The sequence below is a fragment of the Perna viridis genome, chromosome 3, assembly GCF_037379345.1.
Source record: "Perna viridis isolate PV_CMFRI_1.1 ecotype Kerala chromosome 3, ASM3737934v1, whole genome shotgun sequence".
NCBI lineage: Eukaryota > Metazoa > Mollusca > Bivalvia > Mytilida > Mytilidae > Perna > Perna viridis.
Window position 1 is genome coordinate 791,538 of NC_142447.1, and position 22,127 is coordinate 813,664.

General features: G+C 33.8%; 1 protein-coding gene across 3 annotated transcripts in view; it reads left to right on the plus strand.

Moving 5' to 3' along the window:
* LOC148620564 (fibrillin-2-like) overlaps positions 1-21,762 on the plus strand; it is a 90,690-nt gene extending 68,928 nt beyond the window's left edge. For all 3 annotated transcript variants that reach the window (XM_088574219.1, XM_088574221.1, XM_088574220.1), the window contains 18 exons: positions 110-262; positions 2,918-2,983; positions 3,433-3,558; positions 4,242-4,364; positions 4,639-4,761; positions 6,753-6,872; positions 7,206-7,331; positions 7,906-8,055; positions 9,159-9,212; positions 10,078-10,203; positions 10,845-10,967; positions 11,322-11,441; positions 14,444-14,572; positions 14,991-15,107; positions 15,606-15,731; positions 16,372-16,474; positions 17,415-17,583; positions 18,652-21,762. In XM_088574219.1, coding sequence (XP_088430345.1) covers positions 110-262; positions 2,918-2,983; positions 3,433-3,558; positions 4,242-4,364; positions 4,639-4,761; positions 6,753-6,872; positions 7,206-7,331; positions 7,906-8,055; positions 9,159-9,212; positions 10,078-10,203; positions 10,845-10,967; positions 11,322-11,441; positions 14,444-14,572; positions 14,991-15,107; positions 15,606-15,731; positions 16,372-16,474; positions 17,415-17,583; positions 18,652-19,008 — 2,411 coding nt within the window. In that variant the 3' untranslated portion in view covers positions 19,009-21,762. The remainder of the gene's footprint in view (positions 1-109; positions 263-2,917; positions 2,984-3,432; positions 3,559-4,241; positions 4,365-4,638; positions 4,762-6,752; positions 6,873-7,205; positions 7,332-7,905; positions 8,056-9,158; positions 9,213-10,077; positions 10,204-10,844; positions 10,968-11,321; positions 11,442-14,443; positions 14,573-14,990; positions 15,108-15,605; positions 15,732-16,371; positions 16,475-17,414; positions 17,584-18,651) is intronic.
* The last annotated feature ends 365 nt before the right edge of the window (positions 21,763-22,127 follow it).

The following is a 22,127-nucleotide window of genomic DNA, read 5'->3' on the forward strand; positions in this document are numbered from 1 at the left end:
CTACATTGTATCTGTAAAAATACTGTAGGTTGGTTAACAGTATGTGTGGAAAACAGTCTGATAGACAACCTCTGAGAAAATTAAATACAAAATATGAGTGTATTTTCAGACATAAGAGAAGGAAACTGCTTCAATAGATTTGAGGCAGGCAGATGTTTTGATCCAAGATCTAGAAACACCACAAGGCCTATTTGTTGCTGTAGCAGGGGAGAAGCTTGGGGCAGTGCAGATCTTTGTGAAATATGTCCTAAACCTGGCGAAGGTTTGTCATTTTTTTTACATGTATTTTCTATCTTTATTATGCCCCACACTTTGAGTGGAGGTATATAGTGATAGGGATGTCCATCCTTTGATTCTGTCTGTAATTCCTTCCTTCCTTCCTTCCATCTTTTACACAGAGGGGTACCCATTCCTCCTTCACCACTGAATGGAGTTTAATGAAACTTTTGCAGAATGAGGTCGAAAGTTTCAAGTGAGGGAGTGGGATATCAAGTTAGGTGAGCATTGCTCACAATTTTCTAGTTTTTTTCATTAGAACAGCTTGAATTATATACTCACTTGTGTGTATATCCAAAAAAAAAAAAAAAAATGCAGCAGCATATTTAATGATTGAATTTACCTAGAATACTCATCATGCTCCCACATACAAAGTTTTGGGAGGGTATTTAGGAATCACCTTGTCTGTCTGTCTTTCTGTTCATCTTTCCTTATTTCTTGTGTAACTGCTCAGAGAAATTTTGTAAGAATTATTGGCATCATTTGCAGACATTGTTAGATATTTGATTGATTGATTGATTGTTGGGGTTTAATGCCTCAGCAGCAATATTTCATCTAGATTCAGGTAATGGCAGATATTTGAATTTAAGGGTTTTGCATATAATTTCTTTTGGGGAGGGAATATTTTCTTATTGAGCTTGCTTTTTTAGATTGCGAGAGTTGGAGAAATAAAGTAATCCTAATATCCGTTTATCTCATTATCAGACTTTTTCTAGTTAATGTTATTGGTTATGCTTAAACAAACTTGAAACTGTAACATAATGTAGGAATAAATCTTAACTGACTGGAATCGATTACAAACTAAATTATAAGGATTGTATTTAATTTTTTACCAAGTTACTGTAGTATATACTTGAGTATAAGTTGATCTGCCTATAAGTTGGACCCCGTTTTCAGTCCAAAAAATTGCTGGAAACTGGCCTTGACATGCTTACAAATCTGAATGATGTCTGACAACTGCATCACTAACATTCCTTAATTACAATGAGTATACCTGTTTGTTTTGATAACTTTAGTAAATGTTGAAATAAATAATTACAAGCCAGACTTGAGTTGTTTTTAATTGTAGTAAGTATTTAAATTCTTTACAAGCTATGTGAATTGTTTTGATACCACCATTTTTTCATTCATTCTAATTTTGGCACAACCAATAACCCAAATTAAATCATAAATATAAACTACAAAGAATAAAACAGAAAGTTTATGATACTGTAACCACTTATTTTTGAAGATATTTCAAAAATTCAGAGTTTTTTTATTAAGGAAAAAGAAATTCATAAAATAATTGTCATAAACAACTAAAATATTGATTACTTTTGTCATGAATTATGGTATTATTGGGTCATATTTCAATTACACCTTTGTGTTTTTGGCTATATGTGTGTACACGGATAAAAATAAGTACACAGAATGGATGAGTGGGAAATATGAATAAAATCATAAAAGGCCAGTACTGTGGCAAAATAAAGATATGTTCTTTTACTGAATTATACTTTAGCTGTTAAAGGTAGAAGATGAAGCAGTCTTTCTAAAACTGAGATTTACAATTTAAACATTGGAGTATAAATGGCGCTAGCCTGGTTGTTCAATGTTGGTGTCACGCTCATGACATTTTCAAGCTGAAAATTTTAGTTCATAAGCTAGATCTCGTCTGTAAGTCGGAAATATTTCCCAGCAGTTAAAAATTTAGTCTCAAAAATCTAGCTTATAGGGGAGTATATATGGCATGCTAAATAACCATCTTTTGAGGAGTTTACAATTCATGAACTGCTATAAAAACAATCCTAATGAATTAACTTCTTATAGATTCCAGTCAAAATTAAGATTTATTCATTCATCAAAGCCTTATTAAGTTTTGAATTATTTGAATTGTGAACTGCAGACCAATCGATGTTAATGACCTTCAGTAATTGTGAACTGCAGACCAATCTATGACCTTCAGTAATTGTGAACTGCAGACCAGTCAGTGTTAATGACCTTCAGTAATTGTGAACTGCAGACCAATCTATGACCTTCAGTAATTGTGAACTGCAGACCAATCAATGTTAATGACTTTCAGTAATTGTGAACTGCAGACCAATCAATGTTAATGACCTTCAGTAATTGTGAACTGCAGACCAATCAATGTTAATGACTTTCAGTAATTGTGAACTGCAGACCAATCAATGTTAATGACCTTCAGTAATTGTGAACTGCAGACCAATCAATGTTAATGATCTTCAGTAATTGTGAACTGCAGACCAATCAATGTTAATGACCTTCAGTAATTGTGAACTGCAGACCAATCTATGACCTTCAGTAATTGTGATCTGCAGACCAGTCAGTGTTAATGACCTTCAGTAATTGTGAACTGCAGACCAATCTATGACCTTCAGTAATTGTGAACTGCAGACCAGTCAGTGTTAATGACCTTCAGTAATTGTGAACTGCAGACCAATCAATGTTAATGACTTTCAGTAATTGTGAACTGCAGACCAATCAATGTTAATGACCTTCAGTAATTGTGAACTGCAGACCATTCAATGACTTTCAGTAATTGTGAACTGCAGACCAGTCAATGTTAATGACATTCAGTACCAAACTGGTCCAAGGGAAATAATCTTTTTTGTCCTAAAAGAGAAATAAATATATTGTTTTGCAGCTGGATTTGATTTACTATGTCCTGATGGTTATGGTAGAATAACAGATCCTACTGGAGGCACTAGAGGTAAGACATATTGTAAGGTACAGATCCTACTGGAGGCACTAGAGGTAAGACATATTGTAAGGTACAGATCCTACTGGAGGCACTAGAGGTAAGACATATTGTAAGGTACAGTAAAATAACCCCAAGTTTGTTCTTCTAAAATGTCTTAAGTGGAAAATCAGTCTGCCCACTCTACCATAGAAAGTAAGAATAATTAATACCAAGAATGCAAGACCATAATTTTGGAAGAATTAGATTTTGAAATATTCCATACTATGAACATTGAAACAGTGACAAGCAACAACATACAGAATTTACAAACAACACACAACACAGAAAACTAAATCTCAATTAGCAACTTGGACTTTATGGGAGGATGGACCAGATGGATGGACAGGGTTAACATGAGTGTCTGTGTGTCCTTATGGCTATACTGAACAGATTTTATCATGTAAATTTTTCATTTTCAGACATAGACGAATGTGCTGACAACCCTGGTTTATGTAGAAATGGTAAATGTGTCAACACTGATGGGTCTTATAGATGTGACTGTCTTCCTGGCTATAAACTTGACCCAACAGGGACTCGGTGTGTTGGTAGGTTTAGGTGACCTCAAGTACTGTAAGCCATGTCTTTATTGGAGGAGCTAAACTGTTGTTGCTTTTTGTATTATGTTATTTCATTTTTAGCACTATAATTTAAATTTATGGTACAAAAATATTGAAAAAGATGGATATTTGAAACCCAGAAATGTTGAGGATGACGAATTAATGTCATGACAAAATACAGTGAAACCTGTCTAAATTGAAACCTCTTTAGGCTTTAAAATTGGTTTGGTTTAGATAGGTATTCAGTTTACCAATGCTCAAAATACATTTAAATTGATATATGATGTTTGATGTAGACAGGTTTCAAATTATTCAGGGTTCAGTTTAGTCTGGTTTCACTGTACAATGAAGAATGTGTATTCATGGAAAGGTAAAAACATTGATACATTACGACCTCACAAAATAAGCTGTTTCAGAAAAGACAATATTGCCAAGGCTGACTAATTTGTGTGTGAAGATATATTTCAGAAAGGATATTAGAAAAATTAAAATAATCATGAGGTAAGACTGCATGCACCTGCTCTTAATTTTCATTTTATATTGCTACGGAAACAAGAAAGTTTTATTGATATATTGTATCAGATGATGATGAGTGTGTCATTTCCTGGGGATGTTGGTATGGTACCAGTCCTTTTAACTACTGTTGATATTCTGTGGTATTTATTTTTTAGATGATGATGAGTGTGTTAGTCGACCTGGTATTTGTGGGAATGGTACTTGTACAAACATGGAAGGCAATTTCCAGTGTTCCTGTAGTAATGGATTTGAACCTGGTGTGGATAATACCTGCCAAGGTCAGTATAATGGTCACCATGGTAACACTATATCAAAGTCAGTGCACCATGGTAAACCTTTCATGTCAAGGTCAGTGTATGAGTTTACCATAGTGACACTATCCTGCTTAAGGTTCTTTTTTTTTATTTTTAAAATGATTTTTTTCTAAGATTATGACACTTTGTGTATAGTTTGATTTATACTGATGTGTTTGATCAGGGAACACAAGTTCTGTATAAACCATATATATTTTTACAGTATTATTTTTTATAGAAATAACTACTGTTTTTTCAGATATTAATGAATGTCGTGGTCCACTGAACAACTGTGCATTTAGGTGTGTCAATGTACCAGGATCATTTACCTGTATCTGTCCCATGGGATACTCACTGGCTCCAGATGGTATACATTGTCAAGGTAAATTGATGGAACTAATATATTTCGATGTTAGTCTTTATACTGTGGCTTTTGAACATTAATGTTGAAATTGAAAGTTGAAGTCAGAATGACTAATGTCATGTTGAGATTCAGTATCTGCCGTGGTGAAAATTTAAGCAATTCTCAGCCTATGATGTCACCAATTGTTATGGGAGAGCAAAGTAAGAAATGTCACAGTGTCGCTTTTGACCAATCAGAAATTTTTCGACAGCATCACAATCACACCACAACAGTAGCTCATATCATATCACCTCATGATGTGATACTGCAAATTATCTAGCCATCCAAAAAGTAGATAAAATGATCAAATAGAGAATACACTTTACAATATAAACAGTAAAAAACTATAGTACTATTTTGAATTATACTACTGTCTGTCATATCTCAAATAAATCCCAAATGCTTTTTGGGTATTTAAAATTTTTCTTTAAGTTTCTTTCAATTAAGTTGCTTATTTTTCTCCTGTTTATTTTATGTTCGTTTCAGAGTTATGGACTTTTTATGCCTAATGTTTTATGGAATTTACTTTAACTGTTGATTCATAAAACTGAGTACACATAAAATTGTTTTTCTTGAAAAAATTAAAAGTATGCATGACAATTTGCCAAAAAATTTGGAAACAATATATAACGGAAATAGGTATGGTGTATATGTCAAAGAGCAATAACCCCACCAGAATGAAATGTGAGCCCAAGGCCACCCATTGGTCTTCAACAAACAATGAGGAAATCCTTGTACTACAGGCCAGGCTGTTGCTGTATAAATGAATTAGTGTAAATCAAAAAGATAAGGTCAATAAGTTACAACTGAATATAAGTTAATTTACAGATTGGTTCTGTAGATATAATGTATACCAAACAGACAATGTATTAAAACACCAAGAATTATAAAAATTCTAACTTCAACTAACAGGTTTATATTTGTCTAAACTTTTAAAGACCTTTAAATATATAGGTTTATATTTAAGACCTTTTTCTATGTACAAATTATGAAGTGTGTACTGCAGACTCCATATCACCTATAGTTTATTAATTAAAACACTAACTTTTTCCCGTATAATACAAATTTTATGTATAATTGGAAAATAGAATATACATGTATTTGCAAATGGGAAAAAATTATTCATGAAAAATGTGTCAGAATCATACCTAATCAAATATTACAGGACGTGAAGTTTGGCATAATGATGTCAGGGAATAATTCACCATGATATTTGTTGTTTTATCATAATAAAGAGTTATTAACTTAATAAAGTGTCTGTTTTATTTGTGTTTTTACAAATGATGTTCGATCTATGCCCCACATAATGTTTATGTAAGTCCACTGTTCTTTCGTGCACATTGGTTGTATTTCAGAATGTTTACTGACCTATGTGTTTAATTTAGAAATATATATAAAATGAAACTGTATGAACCTCCAGATAAACCATTATTTGAATTTTACTTGTTTTTTTCATGAAAATTTGTTCTTATTTATGAGCTGTGAATAAGGAAATGTTGAATCTTTCATTGTTGTGCACCATTTTGTCATGTTAGCATCACCAGAACCTTTATTATTCTTTACACAAATATTAACAAAAAAATAAAATTGGAAGAAAGTGGAATTTTTCTTTGTAAATAGTCAAATATGACTTGCCCTAGCAGAGCAAAAAGATGGAAGAAAGCAGTTTAGAGGCTTTTTTTACCAAACGATCTCCAGTAAAAATAGTGTTTGTTGAACGCACATATCAAACAAAGGGTTTCTTAAAAAAAAAAAAACAAAAACAAGCAAACAAACAAAAAACATAGGTATCCTTTCTTTCTCCCAGCAGGCTGTTGATTTTGTGAGCTAGCACAATCCTTATCCAGCTCAATGTGCTAGACAAGTTCAATGCAGGGTCTGTAAGATTTGTCAATTGTACTCATCTGAAATGCATGAAATATCTGCCATAGGACATTACATTATAATAAATCATTTTATCTTTTTTTTAGATGTTGATGAATGCCAGACACAAGCCAATAAATGTCGGTATGCCTGTAAGAACCTGGTTGGATCTTTCATGTGTATCTGTCCAGAGGGATACAAAGAGGCAGGACCCAACCAGTGTGTTGGTACGTACAGAGAATGGTTAAACCTCAATTGTCTCAACAGGAGTCAACTATTTGCCATATCATGTAATATTAATGCTGGTGTATTTACTTAAATGTGAGACAAATGAGTTTTGTTTTAAGAGTAGCTGGATGTTTCATAATTTGTCTTTGAATAAGTTTTAAAAATGAGGGCACAAAGGGCAAGTAAGTGTGCTCACCAAAGTTCGCACATTCAGAGGTGTTTAAGAATTACTACAGCTTTGCAGTGTTCAGAACTTTATTTGAATTTTATATCAATCTCACTTTATTTTTATTATTTGTTAAAAATGTAAATAAAAATTGTTTCATTCATAGATATCAATGAATGCCAGACATTACGTGGAGTTTGTAGAAATGGACGTTGTGTCAATCTCCAGGGCAGTTACCGTTGTCAGTGTCAACCTGGATACAGGTTAAGCTCTGATGGCAAATCTTGTTTAGGTGGGTAAAATGTTAAGAAAAATGGAAGGTCAGACCAGTATGTTGAAGAATCGGGGTTAATTGTTAGTGTATTAATTATACCCCATAAAATGAAGTGATCCATCTGTCATGCTATATGTCAGTACATAAAATACTTAGATGGGATTGATTTTCAAAGAAACCAATTGCAGGTAGCTTGAATGTCAAATGAGAGGTCGTATTAAGATTCTTTTATTATCATGGTTGCTAATTTGTGTGTGTATATTCTGTCAGATATACATATTCAATTTTATTTTTAGGTTTTAAAAAATTAATAGCATATCAAAGTAATTTAAAAGTGTCATGTGTATTTTTTGTTGGCTTGTTCACAGGGAAAAAAGAAATACACCATGAAAAAAATACTATGTTTACATTACTTGGAAAGTTGTATTTTTATGGATCCAAGTGCATTGTCTAACCATATATAGCTGTGATGGAATATAAAAAAATCTGATGCTATGAGAAGAGAGAGGCAAGGAAAAATATTTAATAATGGAAGGAGATTTTTGTCCTGCGTTGGACTGCTCCAGTTTGCTCTGTATCCTTTATTTTCCAGATCTTAGAGATGGTTATTGTTTCCGAACACTTATTGGAGGAAGATGTCTGCCACAAGCTAATACTGTATCCCTGCCTAAATCTGACTGTTGCTGTTCCTTAGCTGCTGCATGGGGACCAGGATGTGAACGATGTCCAAGACAAAATACACGTTAGCAGTTATCTCTTACTTCCTTTGTGTGTACAACCTTATTGTTACACATGATGTACAATTTAAATTTTTGTTGATTTTTTTTTTTAAAGAAAATATATTGAAAAAAATCATCCTCAGACTATAGCAACTTAAGTCCTCTGTGATAATTTTCATAGTTTTATAGCGGTAGTGATTTTATTTTCTTCAGTGCTGTACATTTAGGGTAGAAGAATATAAGGTCTCCAGTCCTGTAGATTGTGGGTAGAATATAAGGTCTCCAGTCCTGTAGATTGTGGGTAGAATATAAGGTCTTCAGTCCTGTTGATTTTGGGTAGAAGAATATAAGGTCTTCAGTGCTGTAGATTTTGGGTAGAATATGAGGTCTTGAGTCCTGTAGATTTTGGGTAGAATATAAGGTCTTCAGTCCTGTAGATTTTGGGTAGAAGAATATAAAGTCTTCAGTCCTGTAGATTTTGGGTAGAATATAAGGTCTTCAGTGCTGTAGATTTTGGGGAGAATATAAGGTCTTAGTCCTGTAGAATTTGGGGAGAATATAAAGTCTTCAGTCCTGTAGATTTTGGGTAAAATATAAGGTCTTCAGACCTGTAGATTTTGGGTAGATTATAAAGTCTTCAGTGCTGTAGATTTTGGGTAGAAGAATATAAGGTCTTCAGTCCTGTAGATTTTGGGTCAAATATAAGGTCTTCAGTCCTGTAGATTTTGGGTAGAAGAATATAAGGTCTTCAGTCCTGTAGATTTTGGGTAGATTATAAGGTCTTCAGTGCTGTAGGTTTTGGGTAGAATATGAGGTCTTCAGTGCTGTAGATTTTGGGGAGAATATAAAGTCTTCAGTTCTGTAGATTTTGGGGAGGTTATAAGGTTTTCAATGCTGTAGATTTTGGGTAGAAGAAAATAAGATCTTAAGTGCTGTAGAATATATGGTAATTTGGAACAAAACAAATCTGAAATACATAACATGTTTTTAAAGAATTTCCAGGATAAGCAGCTTGTTTCTAACTATGTTAAAATTAATTTCTTGGTAATAAAAACATTGATTAACTTTCGAAAGTTTCATAAGTGTTGCATTTTGATACTGAAAGTTTACCAATCTTTACTTTCAGGAGAATTCCAGAGGCTGTGTCCACATGGTGTAGGAATTGATCCCTCAGGAGAAGGTATATACGCTGACACATTTCTCAGGATTTTTATTTCTCCCTTATTGTTTTTATCAATAATTCACAATTGTCTTTCTATTGCCTATCTTTCAAACAGAGTTTTCTAACATATCCTATTAAAACTTAGTTAATGGGGTAGATTAATTAACACCAGTTTTAGGTTTTGTGAAAATCTTAACTTGATTTCTGACAAGTTCCCTTACATATTTTTATTTGTATTGCTAACTGGTTCCTGACATTATCTATGTATACGCTAGAAAACTAGTTTAATAAGACCTGAACCCTTTAATGTAAGGTAAAAAATTAACAGAAACAACCAACATGTTATAGATTTCATTCAATAATACATCCAATTTCAAGACTTATATGGAAATAATTTAAAATGACCATTTTAACTGTTAGAAAAGATGCTGTTGTTTTTATCTTGGATACAAAATTTTCCTATCACAAGATCAATAAACGAGGTCATGAACTTTAAACCACGCCCCTTTTTAACCAATGAAATAATCCTGTCTGAAAAAAGTGTGTGCAATGGAATAAATTAATATGGATTTATCACAGTTTTTGTCAAATTATTTAAGTATAAGGAATGTAAATAATATTTGAATATATCATCTTGTATAAAGAACTTTGTTTCAGTTTCAAAGATAAACCACTTACATTCCTTAAAGGAATAGATTTTTTTTAACACTTGAAGGGCATATATAGAATGAACAGAAAATTTACACACTATAATTGATTGACTTGTTTGTTAAATTGTTCTAGATTTGCAGTAAACCATGAAGTCTCATTTAAAACAACCACTCTCAACACAGCTCTGTCCTCCACGTGTTGTGTAATGTAGCTGCTTTCTATACCATTGTAGATTTAAATGAATGTGCACTGTTCCCTGATGCCTGTAAGAATGGTAAATGTGTAAATCTGCCTGGATCTTATAGATGTATGTGTAACAAAGGTTACAAGACTGACCTCACTGGTACCAAGTGTTTGGGTAGGTAACACATACCTTTATAAAATAAAGTAGATGGCAAGAGTACATATTCTTTTGGTTTTATTATATGTCTTTTGCACCAAGGGCTTATAATTGTCTGGATAGGTACCAGATGTTGTAAAGGTTTGATGAACACTGAAATTTGGTTCCAAACAAAAAGAAAATGTTCCATTCATTCGTATGATGGTGATGTCGAATCTACAAATTCAAGAATCAACACCTTTCCCTAAACATTCATATAGGTACTCATGAATTAAAGTACTTTCACAGTACTGGGTTTACAATCTACAATACGATTTCACTGATTTTAGTCACAGTGCTGGGTTTACAGTCTACAATAAGATTTCACTGATTTTAGTCACAGTGCTGGGTGTACAGTCTACAATAAGATTTCACTGATTTTAGTCACTGTGCTGGGTTTACAGTCTACAATAAGATTTCACTGATTTTAGTCACAGTGCTGGGTTTACAGTCTACAATAAGATTTCATTGATTTTAGTCACAGTGCTGGGTTTACAGTCTACAATAAGATTTCACTGATTTTAGTCACAATGCCGGGTTTACAGTCTGCCATAAGATTTCACTGATTTTATGATTTATCTTAATACATATGATATTGTTTTGATGGATTCTCGTTTTAGATGTTAACGAGTGTGAGGACCAACAGAAGCCATGTGAGTTTGTCTGTCAGAACGTACCAGGAAGTTATAAATGTGCCTGTCCCAGAGGTTATGTCCTAAACATGGATGGAAAGTCCTGTAGAGGTAAGGACTTTTATGTTACATATTTTAATTCTGAGAGCATTTAAATGAGTAAATGATGGGGTTGCTTTTTACATTGTTTAATGCCTAAAATTATGATGATGGAGGTGTTTTGTTTTTTTTCAACATGATTTTGTCAATGGTATCGCAGTTGATAGAGGCAGTGAGGCACCTTGATGGAAATGAAGGTTGGCCTGTGAAACAAGAAATTATTTGTGTTTATCTTAACTCTTTGTCCTGTCTCATGGTCTTCTAGATATCTTAGGCTATAATTAATAAAATGTTATTTTTCCCAAGTTGGACATACCTAATGAGCATAATACAAAACTATGCAGTCTATTATCTTTTTAATTTTAGATCTAGATGAATGTACCACAATGCAACACAACTGTCAACATGAGTGTATCAATATTGTTGGTAGTTTTCAGTGTGGTTGTGCCAAGGGTTTCAGACGAGGACCTGGAAGACAATGTTTGGGTAAGGGAGATAACTGTCAGTGTACTGTAAACCAATTATACATGTTTCCGAGATTTATGATGTCAATCCAATATGGCATCTTTTTGATCCTGTGTCAGATGTAGTCTATTAGAAAGAGACTTAATCATGGTGGCTTATTTTCTTTGTTTTGTATCTCTTTAAAAAGCAGGAGGCATATAATCTTGATGGTGTTTGTCCTTTCGTACATCCCTGGTTCTAATCAGTAACTCCTCTGAAACTGTTGTCAGAGTTGGATGATACTTTCACAGATTCTTTATTACATATTATGCCATTGTGCACCACTTGTGTTGTGTTTCCATCTGAATGATTTTTGGGGTTTCCTGATGCAAGACATGGACTTTGTTATTGGTCAACCAAGTGGAGCCATCTTCTAATTTGTAACTCCTCTGAAACTGCTGAATGAATTTTAATGAAACTTTGTTCAAGAACATGAAGATTGACTAGCTATAGAAAGACACACACAGATAATCAGCCCTAACCAAGTATAAATACTAAGATGGATTTTGCCAGTGATATTGTTTGTCTTACTTTAACTTAGAATTTTGACTGTTTTCCCTAGAGAAACCTTCCTATTTGGTAAATAAAATGGCTTAAAATTTTTTCACAAGATATGTAAAATTTCCTAATCATAGAAAGTTTTTTTTTTTAACATCATGAAAGCACTTAAGATATTCAGATTATGATCAACACATGTTTTGTTATGCATGCAATTTTCGTATTGTCAATTTCAGAACTACTCAGGCATAAATAAAATGTAACATCTTAGTAGTTAGGAATGCTATATTATCTCTTACTGTTTCTTTCCCCATGCAGAGAAATACCCAATGAAAAAAAATTTCAGACAATTCAATTTTTTTTCCCAATTTAAAAAAAGTATGCATATTTTCTCTCCCCAAAAAGGGTGGGGGTATTTTTAAAAAAAAAACCACCAAATTCACTGCAAGTTGGCAGTTCCTTCTTTTTGTAAGACACTTGGTTGAAGAGCATCCTTTACATTGCTTCTGCAACATAATAAGTTGGAATTCCGTTCCTCCACATTGCAAAAGTAGGTTGGCACCAAAGTATAGAAAATCAGCTTGCTATTGCTGGAGTACCCTACCCTTATTCTGCTCTATGAAAACTAGGGAGTGTGTAAGATGTGATATATTTTCTGTGTGCATCGTCATATTATGTGTAACTTGTCAAAATCTATTGACATGTTTAACCAAGGATGTTTCAATGTGTTGTATAGATGTAACAAAATTATTGCCTTTGGAATTGAACTGGTACCATTTTCAATACATGTTTAGCTGAAAACTTTTGGACATTGTCTTCCAAGTTTGAATACTTGTCATAAATGAAATCCATCTTTGTGGATAAGTAAAGTTTAAAGGTTAAAGTCGCACATTTAATTTGAAAGGGAAATCAAGGGAACCAGGGTTTGAGGTATAATCTAAAGAATATAACCCTACAAATACAACTGGAAGAGTATCAAATAGATAACACTGATGTTATGTGCTGAGAGAGTTGGACTCATTGTTATAATATATAGTAAAAAAACTACCTGAAGCTATTGGAATCACTCAGAAGCCTAGCTAATAAAGGCCCTACCATAAAAAGTGGGAGACACCCTTTATCTGTATATATGAAATCATGTCCCAGCTGAAACCCCCCCTTAATTGTTGGCTTGTAACCCTTGTTGTGCTGGGCTCAGATTTATCTGGGCTTGGCCCTGTTTCTGTTTATTGGTTCTGGCAGGGTTGAGGAAAGCACAATATGTTTTCATCTGCAAGCAGCGTGACTGTACTGCTTTAATATATATATCTTTTATAGAGTTTGTTGAAAAATAATGACTTGAGAGCTCAAAAAAGAGGTCTTGAGTTTCCGCAGCCCAAAAAAGTGAGATTTTTTTTAGAGTACTGGCCCCCACCACAGCATAATTAATCTATTGTGCTTCATTTTGCCTGGAATCTAAATAAGATTGATGTCTCTTACAACCATTATCCTATGCAGGTCCGGGTGTTAAAAGAATAGGCCTGCAGAAACGCTAAGCTTGTCGTAAAAGACGACTAAATAGTGCTCAGAACCTTAGCCGGGGGCTAGGGCACTCTGCCCACAGAGCAACTGGGTTGTGTGCCCAAGATGGTGGAATGGGGTACCCCTGGTATGTTACATGCTGGGGTTGTCAGGCTATAATACGGAAAACCTGACTGCAAAGCATAGTGGTGCACCGTGTTGGGAAAGATACCACGTTCCTCGCACGTTACAGAACTCTACTGTGGTATTCAATAGGAGTAGGAACCATAGGGCTCCGCCACAGGAGGCTAAATTGCCCGACCCTACCCACCTCTCCCTATTTCCAGTGGCATTCACAATTTGTGGACCCCATTATCCTTGTGTCCCATCCCATTTTTCATTTTATCATCCACTTCATGTTCATTGCCTGCATATAGCTGAAATATTGCTGCTCAGGTGTTAAACCGCAACAAACAAACAAACAAACAAAATCTTACAACCATTATTATGTGGACTGCTCATTTTAACTACTTCCAGTTTTAGGCCAAACTTAAGTCAAACATTGCTTGAGTGTCCATTTGGTGGACTCCTGACCTCCCACACGTGGCTGTAACAAACCATATTTGGCTTCACTGGCCTTCACAAGCTGTGAGATTAATGTGCTTTGTGTTTATCAGAACAAATTGGCACAACAAGGGTTAATATTTGGTATGTTGGTTGAGCTGTCCATGATGGTGTACCATGATTGGTGACCTTCGGGTTGAACTTTGACCTCAAGGTCAAGTTAAAGATTTTATGCATGAATGAAGTACAGGGGTACACAGAGATGGATTCCGTCTCGATGATATTTAGTTTTGTATTGAAAGTGGTATTAGTTCAATTAAAAATGAAAATATAATAATGGCCAATCAGTAGGTTATATAATATAGATCGGGTTTTAATTTAGATTCAGAAGTAGATGTATGAATTTATGGATTCATTTGTAGATATAAATGAATGCCAGGAGAACAGTCAGCTTTGTCAACCCGGGGGAACTTGTCATAACACCAGAGGGGGATATAGATGTGCCTGTCCAGAGGGATTCAAACCTGATGTGTCTGGGCAGAAATGTGTTGGTAAGTCAGGGAGGATATATATATATATATATATGTATATGTATATATGTGCCTCTCATGAAGGACACTAACCAGGTGTGTCAGGGGAGAAATGTATTGGTAATTGGTCATGAAGAAGTGGAATATAGATGTGCCTCTCCTGAAGAATATAAATCTGATGGGTCTGGGGAGCAATATGTTGGTAAGTGGGAAAGTTTGATATAGATTTGCATGTCCCAAAGAATACAAACCAGGGGATAATTGTTTTGGTAAGTTTGGTGGGGAAAAGCAACAGAAGGCAAAAATGACTAAGAGTTTAAATAATCTCTCTAAGTCAACCAATTTTCATATCCAATACAATTTGTTTCAATGAAGAATATAGTTTTGACTGAAAGATCAATGTTTGAATTTGAGTGCACTTTCTTCTGTCTGATTTTAGATATTGATGAATGCGCTGATGGCAGATGTAAAGAAGGATGTGAGAATATGCCAGGTTCATATAAATGTACCTGTCCTCCAGGTTATACACAGACCTATGTGTGGGGACAATGTACAGGTAGGGGAATGTAATTGTATATTTTTATATTCAGACCTATCACTGTTGATCACTGCAGACAAGTAAAGGTCGGGGAATGTTATATATTCAAACCTTGTGAAGGTAGGAGAGTGCTGTGGTATATCTCTATATTCAGACCTATCACTGGGGATCACTGCAGACAATGTGAAGGTAGGGGATTGTAATGGTAGACCTATAACTTGTGATCACTGCAGACATTGTACGGGTAGAGGAATGTAATGGTATATGTTATTTTCAGTCCTATCATTGCGGAAAATGTGAGGGTAGGGGAGTGCATGGTATTTATAGTGGTTGGGGATTAACCTAGTATACTCCTATTTTTTCGGGACAATTTGAAGGGAGGGGAGTGTAATGGTATATATTATAATCAGGCTTTTTTCTTGTGAGTAGTGAACTGTAATGGGACAAATTTGTACTGAAGAAGTTTAGAGGTGTCATTGCTGAATTTGTCCTACCTTTTTGTTGTTGTTTTTATAGACACAGATGAGTGTAAAGATAGTATGATATGTGGAGGAGTATCACAGTGTGTCAATCTGCCTGGTAGTTACAGCTGTCAGTGTGGATCTGGGATGGACTTTGACCCCAATTCAATGTCCTGTATAGGTTGGTACTGCAATACCTAATTTTTTTCTGCTTGAAGCAGAACTGGTTTTCCAATTTAGGCTCAACCATTGTGATATGAACTGCTTATTAATTATTAAGATTTTTCCAGTTCATTGTCCTTATAAATACATCTTTACCTTGGTTTTAAATAGTTAGTGTACTTCAAAGTTATACAGAGGAATAATCAGTTTACAAAAAGAGGAGAGGACAGGGATGATTTGAAATTACAGCTTATCTATGGGAATATTTCTTTTTAAAGCATCTACAAAATATAAGGTGTTATTTTTTTCTGCAGATTTGTGGATTTTTACTTCTTCAAATCAGGATTTTACTGTTGAGATTCATTTTACTGTATATTAACTTCTAATTTTGCTGATTCTCTGTTGTTCCTCACATCACATGCCTCCTTACATTTAGATTAGTCCCTTCGTAGAAAAGACAGGGTCTGGGCATCAAATCCTGATTATTTTATATCCCTGAATTATATTATTTTCTTTAAGCTGGGTAGTCACTTCTGTCTTCAACCAATTTTTAAACTAGTCTCAGATCATTACTTATTCACACCAGTGAATGAAGTCATTAACTTCTCTTATTTATATCACTATTTAGAACAACTCATTGATTAAATATGTCTTTTCAGCAATGAATCTTTGTGGAACAGATCCATGTTTGTTTGGCTGTGCACCAACAACAAATTCTTTCCTTTGTGGATGTCCCACTGGTTTCCATAGTATGGCTATGGGGTGAGTATGTTAAGGCCATTGAGTGAGTGAGGGGTTTTTAACATCCTTGACTACGCTGTCGTGGTCAAGGCCATTCCAAAAATATAATAATGTATCCCTCCACTCAGCAAGTGAATGGTATATTTGAATCACTTTGTCCATCAGTCATTCCATTGGTCTGTCAGGATTTTGTCACAATTGTCTTGGCTCCCAGGGGATGGATTGATTAAAAATTTTCATGTTTGGCTTAATATAGATGAGGCATTATGTCGTAAGTTTATTTAGGTGCTGTCCATTATGAGGCATTATATCTTAAGTTTATTTAGGTGCTGTCCAATATGAGGCATTATATCGTAAGTTTATTTAGGTCCAATATCAACTTCCTGTTTTGTTGGACTTCACCATTTTTCGTGACAAAAATTTCTTGGCTCCCAATCCTTGAATTGATTTTAAATTTAGTGTGTGCTTTGTCTAGATGTTGTTAGCTATCCTGTATCAAAATCCTGAATGAGTAAGGGTAGCACGGTCATGCTTGCAACTTCATTTTTATTTTCTGGATTGACTGGTAAATGTACTTACTAATTCGAAATCCACTTTTTTTCAGATTTCTTTTGCACATTTGAAACTGACATACACACATAAATAAATAAACAAACTGACATACACACATAAGTAAATAAACAAACTGACATACACACATAAGTAAATAAACAAACTGAACATGCACATGCAAACACTTATAATGCATAGCAACATGACAGATAATTACACTAAACATTAAGTAGATCACATTTAAGGAAAAAAAAACATAAGGTTGGCCCTTAATTTGATTGATTTGAATTGAGTTTAAAAAAGAAAGTTTTAATGTTCATTCAGGATTCTGAAAAATCTCGTTGGTTTTTAATTTTCAAACATCAGTAGTTTCACTTAGTGTTAGACATCATTTACAATATGTTTTCAGACACTGTGTCAAGTCTATACAAAATCCCCTCCTACAACCAGGACAGAACATTCCTCATATTGCCGCCCCTACTGATGGACCAGGAGTTCCTCCAGGGGAAGGCTGCTACCAGTGTGATATTGAAGATAAAGATTTACCCCTGTCTAAACGTGCCAAACGAAGCATTCAGGTAAGTCTTTAATTTTTTTATTTGCACTTGTACATGTACTTTTTGCTGTATTTTGTATTTTAAAGGAACATAAAGTGGGTTTTTTTTCAGGTTTTGTTTTCATTGTAGCTATTTTCCCTGTGGAGATAACCATTTGATTCTGGGGGGAGGGCCTGACAGTTTTTGGAAGTAAATATTGATGACTACATTTCTGAGAAAATAACTAAATTTTCTAATAAAAGCCCCGCTTCCAAAATCATATGATTGTCCCCCTAAAGATAGAATTACATTAGTAATACATGTTCCTCAGTATATGTACTGTCTGTAATACAGTAAAATCTGTTTTAACCAGAATCTGCATAAACTAAAATGTATACCAAAACCATTACACCTTGTATAAACCACTGTTCATACCAAAACCATTAAACCATGTGTAAACCACTGTTTATACCAAAACCATCAAACCGTGTGTAAACCACTGTTTATACCAAAACCATCAAACCGTGTGTAAACCACTGTTCATACCAAAACCATCAAATTCTGGATAAACCATTGTTCATACTAAAACCATCAATCTCTAATTAAACCACTGTTTCTACCAAAACCATCAAACCCTGCATAAACTACAATTAATACCAAAACCCATCAAACCTTCTGAAACCAAAGTTCGTACTAAAACCATAAAATCCTGCATATACCTTAATTCATACCAAAATTGTTTTCTTAATTTTCTGCTGTATTTATTTTTAATGTAATCTAAATATTAATTAACCTAACACCTGTAACATACAAATGTTTAGTGTTGAAGAAGTTTAGTTTTAACAGATTTCCCTGTATTATTGTTCCAAGCGCCATATTCGGATTAATGAAAGCAGTGGTTGTTGAGATGCCACAGGTTAAAACTTAATCCAATCCAATGAAAGTGTGGGTCCAGAGATTTTTTAAAAGAGTGTTAAAGGCTAAATTCTGCCATTTTTTGCCAAGTTATGCTCATATTATCAAAACTTTTCAGGGAGGGCCTGACTTTCAAAACAACCTCTTGATTTGTCAAACTATCAGTGTTGCAGATCTGTCATTGTTTTCTTTCAGGATAACCTTACAACCAATTCAACATTCGAGGAACCACTGGATCCAGCCGAACCTTTGTTGATTACTTTGGAGCGTTCTAGTATCAAACCAAGAATGAAAATATTTAAGATTTTACCGGCTTTAACTGCCTTAAAAAACAATATCAAGTATAGGATATATAGGGGAAACAACAATAGACTATTCTCCATGCATACAAGAAAAGGAGTCTCCTCTCTCCAGTTCAGAAGAAAAGTACGAAAACCTAGAACTTTCAATCTTGATATTGTTGGGCGGCCGCTACAGAAAAAGGAGGAAGTTGGTGGCAAGATTGTAAACTTGGAAAAACTTGATATTCACCTTAAAGTTAAAGTTTTATGAGATGTTTAATAGTGATATTAAGCAAGTCACTGCCACAGTGGTCAAGTTAGTGTTTAGTCCCTTAGATTGATCAAAGAATTGATGTTCTGATTTGAAGTCTTTAGGCCATAATATAAAGAATTCTTAGGTTATCATCCACCCTTACGAAAAACAATTATTTTGCAAAGCAGAAACGTTGCGTACATTGCAGTGTCTTCACATGAATAAGAAATACATTTTTTTTTCAAATTAAAGAAAAATTTGGACATGGATGAAAACCACAGATTCTTTTTTCATTATGGCCTTAATGTAATGTGTTATGTTATATACTTGTATGCTAATTAGTGAAATGATATTAGGTCTATATGATATGTAGGGTATGGCTGGATTTCTTTATTGTAATGAACAGAGTTGGGTGTTTTTCAGCAGTTTTCAGGTTTTTTAAGCATTATCAGGAATGATCAATTCATACTCTACAACTAATAGCATCCAGAGACATAGCTACTCTGTAAATATTGAACACTCTACTCAAACAGAAACAAATTCTAATTTTAAACCCCTTTTTTTGTACAAATATAGATTTTCTTTAGTAATGAGTGGTTTAAATTATTTCTCCACTGAAGATGGTAAAATTCTGAACTTGTGAGCTTTAGCAATCATGTTACAATCCTAATTTTACCATAGAGAGTGGAGAAATAATTAAAATAAAAAAAAAGGCTGAAGGAGCATTGGTTTCTTCCATAAAATGAGTAGAAAACTCAGAAAATGTGAAGTGGCTGGAAAATTTAATCACCAGCTTAGATTAAACGAAATGATGTTTAAACAATAATTAATTTATTCATAGCTATGCCACTGGCATCTACCAAACTCTATAAATATCAGGGACAATTGATATAAAGTGTAGTGTAGGTCCTTATTTAGTTTAGCAGTGGTGCACAGGCTATTAATTATGTATTAAGTACTTCTCTGTCTAAGAATCAGGGAAAATGATGTACAAGGTGTGGCACTTGAAGAAAAAACACAGAGCTTTTATGGCATAATCCAAGTATTTACACCTAATGAGTTCCAGATACGACAATAATTGTGTTCGTAAAGTTTGCCTTTTAAGATATTGATAGGTCAAATTTACTTGTAATGCACTATGGAAAAATGCTGAGAAAATTTTCTCACACTTTTTCCTTAAATTAACAGTTAAAAAAATATGTACATTGAGCTAAATGATGTGCCATCCATTGCCTGATTCTTACACAGAATGGTACCTAAACAAAACACCTTTATTTTTAGATTTGCTAGTGTTCCCCACCAGTATGATATTTTATTGATCAACAAAACTTTTGTCAGCATTGTTACATTTGATTAATACCTAAAATTTTACCATATCTGTTGCTACTGATCAATCTTCTGACAATGAAGGGTTTCATTTTAAAGTTCAGATTCAAATTTCATGAATGATTGTCATAAAATTAAAAGTATGTTCCTCAGTCATGATATGAAGTTTTGAAGACAATGTGTCATTTTATGTTTCTAACCATAAAATACTGAAAGGACGTCTGTTGGCTTTGGTAAATATTCAGATTTGCCATGTGACTTTCATCAACACTTAACACACTTTTTTGCATAAAAAAAACAAATCTGTTTTGATTTTAAGGTTTCTAAGGGAAAAATAATCAGTGTTAAATAAGATCATTTCTTCGACTCCAGACTTGAAAAAAGCAACTTATTGCTCCAGCAAAAATGGGAATTTTTATACATTGTCACATGAACATCACTTACTATATCCAGATAATTACCATCCACGAGGCAGTCAGTATGATCCAGAGATTCAAACTGTTACTGGTCTGAGGTATGGGACCCTCAATTTGTATTGCAGGAACATTGAAACTCATTTACCCTAGGTCCTAGACCTTACATTTTGTGGTTTTCTCTTATTGAGGACCTGTCACTTTCTCATGTAGGACCTTTCATTTGGGAAAAAAAGTCAAGAACCTTTCACTTTTGAAAGTAAATTTGAACCCATGAGTATCTGATTAACATATTTGATTGATATTGAAGTTGTTTTAATCTGTTATGGGCATGTTGTCCTGAGTGTGTGTGTCAACTTGGAAAGCTTACTAATACATATGTAATATTTCATTTTTATGATTGTATTGATGTTACATGCTGTTTAATAAGGGACGCAGGTTCAGACCCAAGCCAAAAAATTTATAAATCCCTTTTTTTCAATACTTTAAGCTGAAGTATGTGTATAATTTGTTTTGATATTATTTTGTATTTTTCAGTTGGATGTTTATGTGTTTTGTAATAATTAGTATGGTTAGCTGCTATGCTGCCCTGAAACCAGTTGTTTACATGTTTATCCATTTGAATTTGATAAACATATTCTAACACTTGTCTCCATTAGAAACCACATTTTCCATGGTTGATACTGCAGTTTATATGCTGCATTCTGCTTAGTTTTCAAATGTTTTGTTTGTATATCAGTTTCTGTTATTATTTTATGGGTCTTTATGAATTGGTTAAGAAATTAATACATGTGTAATTGGTTAATAAATTATATATATATCAAACTACTGGTACCAAATATATTATCTATATACTAAGTTTTATAGAGGAATGAAGTCATCTTTGATGATTATAGAATTGTTAGTAAATTTAGACTGTATATATTAACATTATATATCCTTAGATTTTGTAAAACATAATTTGCTTCAATGTATTACATGCATTCAGAGGAGTTATAGTAGAATTCACATTCAAATAAAGTATTATTATAAATAGAGTTTTTTTAATAAGTGCCTAAAGATAGCCAACAACCATTGTTCAAACATCACATTGTCATTCTGTACCATGTACAATGTATTAGTGGGATAGAGATGTTGAAACATCACACTGTCATTCTGTACCATGTACAATGTATTGGTGGGATAGAGATATTCAAACACCACACTGTCATTCTGTACCATGTACAATGTATTGGTGGGATATAGATATTTAAACATCACATTGTTATTCTGTACCGTGTACATTGTATTGGAGGGATAGAGACATCTCAAACATCATACTGTCATTCTGTACAATGTATTGGTGGGATAGAGATATTCAAACATCACACTGTCATTCTGTACCATGTACAATGTATT